The 10,401-nt window shown below is 37.8% G+C and overlaps 1 protein-coding gene across 1 annotated transcript in view; it reads left to right on the top strand.

Moving 5' to 3' along the window:
• The window catches only part of LSM3 (LSM3 homolog, U6 small nuclear RNA associated (S. cerevisiae)), a 25,767-nt gene that overhangs the window by 1,129 nt on the left and 14,237 nt on the right, over positions 1-10,401 (top strand). Inside the window, exons 2-3 of the mRNA XM_006876594.1 lie at positions 2,012-2,122; positions 5,395-5,490. Coding sequence (XP_006876656.1) covers positions 2,012-2,122; positions 5,395-5,490 — 207 coding nt within the window. The remainder of the gene's footprint in view (positions 1-2,011; positions 2,123-5,394; positions 5,491-10,401) is intronic.

A 10,401-nucleotide genomic window follows, 5' to 3' on the forward strand; every position in this document is an offset into this window, starting at 1 on the left:
CCATTAGCCCACAGCGCCACACCAGGTTGTTCATGTTTCTCCCAAGGAACAGCTGGTAGTTTCGAACTGCAGACCTTGAGGTTAGCAGCCCGATTTGTAACCACTACACTACCAGAGCTCCTTTCACATCAGGTAGTCGGGGAAATATGGTGGGATTATATTCTGCCTACTCTGTGGTAAATATGTTTTGATGGAGCTGAACACCTTTTGTTTTGTTTTTAATATCGGTATAATTCTGACTTTTATTTGTATTTGGGGGTTAGAAACATTACAGATAAACTAACAGATTATTTTAGTACATACATGGTGGTGATGGTTGTGTGCCATGGAGTTGGTTCCCACTCATAGTGATCCTATATGGGGTTTCCGAATCTGTAAATCTTTATAGGATCAGAAGACGGCATCTTTTGTCTGCAGAGCAGCTGGTGGGCCCAAACTGCTGACCTTGTGGCTATCAGCCCAACTCATAACTCATTACACCACCAGAGCTCCTTAATACATGAAATATATGAAAATCCTCAGATCATAAAGGTGCACTCAAACAATGAACCACTGGACCACATTGGCATGTTTTCAGTTGGGGTAATAATTACACTTGTGGAAGGTCCAGGTTCATGTGGATTATCCTTGAGAACAAGAGCGGCATTTCTAGTCAGAAAATTAGTGAGAGTTGTCTGCATGGTCCTTTTCCTTTTTCTTGTATTTCCTGGTAATACCTCATTGCATCCCGAATCAATCTGCCTATCTACTTGAACAAAGTGATCAGCATTTGGATCCATGTTTTCAAGCAACTAAAGTCCCTGATTTAGTTTTAAAAACACTTTAGCTAATCCTATCAGTATCTTTCGGCCCTCACTATTCTGGTGCTGACAGTGTTCCCTTGCTATTCATAAGGTTTTCAGTGACTAAATATTCGGAAGTAGTTCATCTCTCCTTCCTAGTAGTCTGTTTTCGTTTGGAAGTTCAGCTGAAATCTATCTACCATGGGTGACCCTCCTGGCATTTAAAATACCAGTGGCATAACTTTCAAAATCTTAGCAACACGCAAGCCACCACAGTATGACAAACTGACAGACGACAAACTCTAAATAATCATTGCGGAGAGTGAGTATTCTGGAACACTGAATTGTGCTCATGAGGGACCTGTACATAGACCAAGAGGCAGTTGTTGAACAGAACAAGGGAACACTGAATGTTTTTAAAATTAGGAAAGGTGTGTGCAAGGGTGGCATTCTTTCATCATACTTATTCAGTCTCTATGTTGAGCAAATAATCCAAGAAGCTAGATTATATGAAGAAGAACTTGGTATCAGAATTGAAGGAAGGTTCATTAACAACAGGCTGCAGATGTATGTTAGGTACCATTGATACGGTTTCGACTCATAGCAACGATGTATACAACAAAACAAAACGCTGCCTGGACTTGTGAGATCATAATCATTGATAATATTTGAGCCCATTGTTGCAGCCACTGTGTCTTTTTTATAACTGATCCTATGCATTAAAAAGGAGCTCTGGTAGCGTAGTGGTTACGAATTGGGCTGCGAGCCGCAAGGTCAGCAGTTCAAACTACCAGCTGTTCCGCGGGAGAAAGATGAGGTGTTCTGCTCCCGTAAAGATTTACAGCCTCGGAAACCTGTACAGGGTCGCTATGAGTCGGAACCGACTCCACGGCACACAACAACAACAATGCATTAAAGTGTCGCCATCCTTACTGTTATTATCCCTGGTGCACAAATTAGGAAACTGAAACATAGGGAATGTAACTAACTTGTCCAAAGACACACAAGACAGTGGTTCTAAACTACACTGTTATTGTTGTCAAGTGCTGTCAAGTCGGTTCTGACCCATAGTGACCCCGTATAGGATTTCTGAGGAGCAGCCGGTGAGTTTGAACTACAGACCTTACGACTCAAACAGACTTTGCAGTCCAGTGCATTAACCCCCAGCACCACACCAGGACTCTGCACTATCTGTAGTACTGTGGTATTAAATCTGTTTCTTTTGTCAGCAACAAACTACCAACACAGTAGAGGAGCCTCTGGATCTTATCCGGCTCAGTCTGGATGAGCGCATTTATGTGAAAATGCGAAATGACCGAGAGCTTCGAGGAAGGTTACATGTAAGTACATTCATTAAATTACCTTGGAATCACAACGCTTTCCTGTCATCCCTTCCTGGTTCCACCTCTGTCCAATGTAAAAAAAAGAAAAAGAAAAAAATTTTAATGAACAGAGGAGCTGGAATTACCTAAATGTCTTTGCACCTAATACAGTTATTCATGTTCTTGACATTCTTTCCTAGTAACACAAGTATGCTTTTTTAGGATATTTTTATTCCTTTCATGTTTCCCTTTTGCTTATTTGTAAATAACATTTATGTTCCATTCTTATTTAATTTTTTTTAAAATTACATATGCATAAATACATGTTTTGTCATAAAAACATTGAACATCAAATACACAGAATATTCTTTGGAAAACCAAGGGGGCAGGGTGGAGATTACTGTTTTATATTATACATAGTAAAATAAATTATAAATGCTTTACAAAAAAAAAAAAAAAATTAAGAAGTGAACATAAACAACACTTAACAGTAGATACAAAAAAAAAAAAAAAGCAATCCAGAAATATATATATTGTTATAAATACCATTAAATCACTATGAGTTCTGACTCATAGTGACCCTGTGTAGAGTTTCCAAGGAACAGCTGGTGAGTTTGAAACACCAACCTTGTAGTTTAAACTGACCTTGCACAATCCAGTGCTTATTCTACAGTACCACACCAGGACTCTAGAAACACACAGTAAAAGGGACAACCCATTTCCTTTGTTGTTGGTGGTTGTGGTTGTTGTTAAGTCTCAAGAATTCACCTTTTAATAAAAGGCTGGGATTGAGGACATCCCTAAATTTCTGAGTTGAAACATTGTTAAGTGCCGTCAAGTCATTCCAACTCATAGTGAGTTTATGGGTTTCCATGCCTGTAAACCTTTACAGACGCAGGAAGCCTCATCTTCCTTCTGTGGAGTAGCTGGTGAGCTTGAACCACTCACCCTGTTAGCATACAGAGCTACCGTACTAACCCCTTCAGTATTTGTGGTTGTTTTTCTTAAGTGCTCAAGACGATTCCAACTCATAGCAACCTTGTATAGGCTTTCCAAAGAACAGTTAGATGGTTTGAACTGCAGACCTCTATTAGTAACCATTGTTAAAAATTGGCTCTGTATTTTTCAGATCTTTTCTGTATTTTCACACATATGCATATATGTGTATGCAAGGGACTTCAAAAATTTGTGAGAAAATGGAATTAAAAGATTAATAAACTTTTTACAAGAGCTTTGTGAAGCCCCCTGTATGTGAACATCTGCATATATTTACATTTACTCTGTATGCACCACAAAGAGGAGTCCTGGGGGCAAAACAGTAAAGTGCTGGCCTTCTAATCAAAAGATTGATTGTTCACACTCACTCAGTGGGAGAAACACCTGGTGACCTCCTCCCATAAAGATTAGAGCTTTGAAAACACTGTAGGTCTGTTCTGCTCTTGTCATATGAGGCTGCTATGAGTTGAAATGGACATGATGGCACGTAACAACAGCACTTCAAAAAATAAGATGTGATTCTGTTACATACTTATTTTTTGGCACCTTTTTCATTTAATCTTTCTTAGAACTCATTAGTCATGAGTACATTTAAATCTCCTTTCTTAGAACTCATTAGTCATGAATACATTTAAATCTCCTTTCTTAGAACTCATTAGTCATGAATACATTTAAATCTCCTTTATTCTTTATGATGACTGCCTAAGATTCCGTATATGTTAGTAATGATATTTAGGATTGTTTTTCTGCAGAAAACATTTTTACACATATTTCTTTGCTCATATCTGCAAATATTTCTATTGGTCTGGTCTTGAAGTGGTCTCATTCAGAAAGAGAGTGAGCTGATGGTTTGCCTCTTCTTGATGATGTACTACTTTCTTGAAGGTGGTATTTTATTACTACTACTCTGCTCTATACTGATTAAAAATAGGTAATACTCTTGAGCATTTAAATATATGCCAGGTACTATGATTCTAAATGTGTAATATGTGCAATATTTAGCTTAATTTTTATAATGGCCCATCAAGTATTCATTATGCCTGTTTTACCGTGGAGAAAGTTCAGGCTCAGGAAGGTGACATTACTTGTTTCAAGTGGCACAGTACATAGTAAAGGGAGAGTCAAACTATAAATCTAACTTCAGCCTCACTCTTAAGTACTATGATTCCCCTTCCATAAAACCTTTTAAAAATAAATGCTCGTATGTGGTTGAGAAGGAAGTGAGATGGTGGTCTTACTCTACAGCTGTTGTGTGTTGTTGAGTTGACTCCACTTCATAACGACTCTGTATAGGGTTTCCCAAAACACCTGGTGGGTTTGAACTGCTGACCTTCCTTAAAGAAAAAGGAGCTCTGGAAAATGGAGTAATAGCAACTTGGGTAGAAAAGTGGAGTTGGGCTTAATCACATGTGCCAGTGACACGTGAGAGACCTCAAGACAGAGATGTTACTCTTGACTCTCAGAGCTCAGTTCCCTTTGTAGCGTTTATGTTTTAATTAGTCTATGCATCTTTCTTGTTTTTCTGCCCCTCACTTACAGTTTTTTGATCTTGTTAGTGCGCTCTGTAGCGCTTCCCACATAGCTGATTTACTCCTTTTATTTTCATGTGAGCTGGTAAACCAGTTAACACTGAGTAAGTGGGTTCTGATCAGTTCCAGAAATTCACCTTTTAATAAAATGCATAAATTCTGAACCTTGCATTTAGGACACCCCTGATTGCTGAGTTGAAATGTTTGTTGATAGAGCCCATAGATGTGAAACACAACTTCTAAGTATGTTATTAATGGTTAGGGTGTTGCTCCACTTATGCCTTTATGCCATTACAGGGAGGACTGAAATAACAGTAGTCTTAGATGGCCTTTAAGTCACCACCTTAACAGTTAAAAATACTTTTTATCTTCTTTTATGTATTTTGTCACAGTATTCCAGGTCTAATTGTAAGCAGTCTATTGACAAATGATGAATTTATTCTTTTTTATAATTAAATATCATAAATGATGTGATTACCTCAGAGAACAAGTTGGGTGGTTAATTAAAAAGTAATTGCAAATAATTTGGGGTACATTCCTTTTTGGCCCTATGAACAGTTTTGTAGTTTTGTCAGATTGATTGTTATTTAAGTGATCTACAGAAAAGCAATGTATCAGTACAGTCAGGATTAATTTTTATTTGTGTGTGAAAATGTGTAGTATATGTATTAGTTGCGTTACTTGTAATTGAGCCATTTACGTAAAGTAAGGTCTGTTTTTCATAATTCGATTGTTAAATTTCTTGTCTTCACCTTCCCACTTCAGGCCTATGATCAGCATTTAAATATGATATTGGGAGATGTGGAAGAAACTGTGACTACTATAGAAATTGATGAAGAAACCTATGAAGAGATATATAAAGTAAGTTTTGAAGTTCTACTTATCACTTTGAAAATGTCATTCTCAACTTCCAACAGCTTGAACACTTATGTATGGAAAGCCTATCACGTGGGTTAATGCGTTACACTGCAGTGTTGGTTTGAACAGGTAGGTCAGTGGTTCAAGCTCATCAGCTTCTCAGAGACCCTATACAGTGTCATTGTGAGTCACATCCGACTCAACAGCACTTAACAACAACAATCATGGGCTACACAGACTTCAGTACAGTTTAGCATTTTTAAATGGACACTTCATGATCAAACAGACCTGCTGTCCAATACTGGCTTGGCCACTTCCTAGCTATGCTTCCCTGGGCAAAGTAATTGCCTTTGCAAACTCAGTTTCCTCATTAGTAAATGGAGACGTTGCATAAATGTACCTCATTGGATTACCAGGGTTCAGCGTGATCTAAACTAAGGTCCGTACATGTGCTAGGTTAGCAGCAATACTGAACAGTGTCTCAATACTTGTTAGATGATATAGAGTCGATCCTGACTCATGGTGACAGCAGTGGTTTTTGGTTGGACTTTGGAGCTATCATCAAACTAAAGGTTGATTTTAGTAGGAAATCTGAAGCCTTATCAGTGAACTTTTCATACTCTTGCTACATGAAAATCCTTTGGTCTGTCTTGTCCTTTGAATGGATCCATAATTATTTGGCAACTTCAAGCACTGGTCACTTGGAAAATAATATAGGTCACTGAGCTATGCAAATCTTCCAGGTGCTGACTCATTTCATTGCTTAATATTGTTTTAAAATCACATTCTTTAATATTGCTGATGAGCTCATGTAAAACATCTTTAAGTTGTGGGAAGCTATCTAACTCACAGTGGGAAGTAAAAGTTTTCCAAACTTCTAATTTTCATTTCTTCAAAACCAATTTAATCCTTGGCAAAAAAAAATATTAGTTGTTTTCCTTAAAGTGGCATGTTTCCTTCCTTCATTTTCAGGAAATTGCCAGTTACTTGAGTCTGAAAACCCAAAGTGTGTTGGGCACTTGTTCTTTTAAGTTAAAATAGTGGTGCATGCGAAAAGTTATTCCACTTACAACTCCATTGTTCAAGTGCTTTTCCTCAACACAGTTGTAGTTCATTAGGCAAATACTGCTTGATGGTACTTCCCAATTTATCTCACAGAATACTCAAATGAAATGTATGTTCAAGGGTTGAGATATAATCTAACTTTCACCAGTTCAGCAAGAACATTCTGAAGTACCTTTTTTTTTTTAAAAAAAAAAAAAAAATGTATGTGCTGGTGTGGCACTGTAGGATAAGCACTGGACCACAAAATCGGTTTGAATTGGTTCAAACTCAGCAGCTGTGCCTCAGAGACCCTATAAAGCGTGGCTATGAATCAGAACCAACTCAGTGGCACTTAACAACAACAACAGTAAAGTTTTGTAGAACTTCCTTTGTACTAAGGTATCACCATTGCTTTTGTGCCACTTGTGTGGATGAAAAAGGCAAATAATATCTTAACATTGTTGTGAAAATATTGTCTTCACAGACACTTTGAAAAGGTCTCAAGGGTGTGCGAACCACTTTTAAGAAATACTGCTCTATTCTATTGGCCTGCCCACATATCTTCCTAGAGCACAGTGGTTAAAACTGATTTGGATTTCAGGAAGTCCTGGGTTCAAATCCTGACGATCTTACTTGTTGGTGTTGTTAAATGCTCATGAGTCAGTTTCTGACTCTTAGTGACCCTGTATATGGTTTTCAAGGAGCAACTGGTAGATTTGAACTGCCTACCTTGTGGCTTGAAGTCCAGTGCTGATCCTACAATGCCACAACAGGAGTCCCAACTACTTTACTTACCAGCTATATAATTGGGTCACATTACCTAACCTATTGATGGCTGCATTGCCTTGACTGTCAAATGGGGATAATAATAGGACCCACTTCAGAGCTCTTTTAATGTAAAAAATTACATTAGCAGTCCTCAGGTTAGCTATGGCACATAGTAAACACTTCAGTGTTTGTATTGTTGAGCTTTTCGTACTGCTTTGTCTTGGCTTTTCTCAGACCACTCCTGACTCCATTGCTCATTTATGGGTATTTATGTCCTTTTTGGGAGTTCTGGTGTGGCATTGTGGATTAATGCGCCAGACTGCAAAGCCATTTGAACTGAAAGGTCGGTGGTTCAAGCTCACTAGTCACTGCTTGGAAACCCTATGCAGGGTTGCTATGTGTCGGAACCGACTTGACAGCACTTAACAACAACATGTCCTTTTTGACTTATGTGCGTTTGTTTTACCTTAAGAGATGTCATTCCGTTTTTTTACTTGGACAGTTTTATAAGCCATATTGTTGTTATGCTGTTGAGAAGTGACTGAGGGGCTTCAGCTGTTAACCTTGTGGATAGCAGTCCAGTGGTTATCTTATGTCACCACATCATGACTCCTATAAGCCATGAGTGTTTGACATTAGTCAGTAAAGAATAAAGTTTCAGCTCTTAATAGGTTTCAGTTCAAATCTCGAATCCAAAGGATGTACTGTTTCATATTAACTGGTAGCAGACAGAATACTTATTTCTCAGAGTTATGCTCCAAGTAGGAGGGAACTTCAAAAAGTTTATGGAAATGTTATGTGACCTTGTAGTTGCCCACAACTTGTCTGTCGCATTGTCGTACTGTGGTGGCTTGTGTATTGCTGTCATCCTGAAAGCTGTAGCGCTGGTATTTTTAATACCAGCAGGGTCACCAATGATGGAAAGGTTTCAGCTGAACATCCAGACTAGGAAAATGGAGAGACAGACTATATCTGATTATTTAGTCAGTGAAAGCCTTATGAATAGCAGTGAGACACTGTCACATAGCACCAGAATGTTGTCAGCCAGAAGGAGAGCTCCTCAAGTTGGAAAGCACTCAAAATACACCTGGGGGAGAGCTGCCTTCTCAAAGTAAAGATGTAAAAACAATGATGTTAATAGAATAGCTTTTGGTAACTTCTTTTGCTGCTAGGACACAACTTAAAATGAGAAGAAATAGTTGTAAACATCCATTGATAAACAGAACATGGAATGTGTTAAGTATAAAGCTAGAACAATTGGAAGTTGTTAAAAATGAAATGGAACGCATTGACATTGGCCGTTTTGAATCTAACAGCCACATGGTTTACTATGCCAGAAATGACAAACTGAAGACGAATGGTGTCACATTTCATTATCAAAACGAACATTTCAAGATTTATCTTAAAAGTCAATGCTGTCTGTGATAGGATTGGGATAATATCAATTGGCCTACAAGGAAGACCAGTTAATACAACTGTTATTCAAATCTACATACCAACCAATAAAGCTAGTAATCATGAAATTGTAGAATTCTACCAACTTCTTCAGTCTGGAATTGATCAAACATGCAATCAAGATGTCTTGAAAATTACTGGTGATTAGAATACAAAGGTTGGAAATAAAGAGAAAGAATGAGTCTTTGGAAAATATGGCCTTGATGATAGAAACAATGCTGGAGATTGCATGATAGAATTTTGAAATGACTTCTTCATTGCAAATACCTTTTTTAAACAATATAAAGAATGAGTATACACATACATGTACCTCACCAGATAGAATACACCAAAATCAAATTAAGTACATCTGTGGGGAAAATCACAAAAACCCAGAAGAGTTGTGAGATGACTGTTATAATATCATATAGGAAGAAAGCAAAAGGTCATTAAAAAGATAAGAAAGAAGGAAAAGACCAAAATGGGTATCAGAAGACACTCTGAAACTTGCTCTGTAGCATAGAGTTTCTAAAGCAAATGGAAGAAATGACATAGAAGAGCAATGAGGACACAGAAGAGCTAAACAGAAAATTTCAAAGGGCAGCTAGAGAATGCATAACCAAAGGTCTGGAGTTAGAAAACCAAATGGGAAGAACACACTCAGCATTTCTCAAGCTGAAAGAACTGTAGAAAAATTCAAAACTCAACTTCCAATACTGAGGGATTCTATGTTCAACCATTTCAAGATACAGTATATGATCAAGAGACAATGATACTCAAGGAAGAAATTCACTGTGCACTGAAAGCATTGACAAATAACAAAGCACTAGGAATTAACGGATTACAAAATGAAATCTTTACAACAAACTAATGCAACACTTTCTTACCTGTGCCAAGAAATTAGGAAGACAGCTAGTTGGCCAACTGATTGGAAGAGATCCATATTTGTGCCCATTCCAAAGAGAGGTGATTCAACCAAATGCAGAAATCATCAGGCAATATCATTAACATTACATGCAAGTAAAATTTTACTAAAGATAATTCAAAAACAGCTGCAGTGATACATTGATAGGGACTCCCACGGGTTCAAGCAGGATTCATTGAAGGCTGTGAAATAAGGGATATCATTGCTGACGTAAGATGGATCTTGGTTGAAAGCAGAGAATACCAGAAAGATGTTTACCTGTGCTCTATTAACTACACAAAAGACTTTCCGATAGACTTTTCAATGACAAGCTATGGACAACATGGTGAATGGGTTTTCCATGAGGAGCTTGTACGTAGACCAAGAGGGTATTTGTTCAAATAGAACAAAGGAACAGTGAGTGGTTTAGAATTAGGAAAAGTGTGTGCCAGGGTAGTATTCTTTCACCATACTTATTCAGCCACTTTCCTGAGGAAATAATCCGAGAAATTGAAGAACGTGGCATGAAGATTTGAGGAAGACTTACTAACAACCTGCAATATGCAGATGATACAACCTTGTTTGCTGAAAGCAAAAAGGGCTTAAAATACTGATGAAGATCAAAATACAGCCTTCAGTATGGATTGCAAATGTAAAGAAGCCCAGATTCCTCACTACTGGACCAATAAACATCCATATAAATGGAGAAAATATTGAAGTTGGATCAACTATGAATACTCAGAAACACCAGTCAAAAAGTCAAA

Source organism: Chrysochloris asiatica, unplaced genomic scaffold (assembly GCF_000296735.1).
Source record: "Chrysochloris asiatica unplaced genomic scaffold, ChrAsi1.0 scaffold00393, whole genome shotgun sequence".
NCBI lineage: Eukaryota > Metazoa > Chordata > Mammalia > Afrosoricida > Chrysochloridae > Chrysochloris > Chrysochloris asiatica.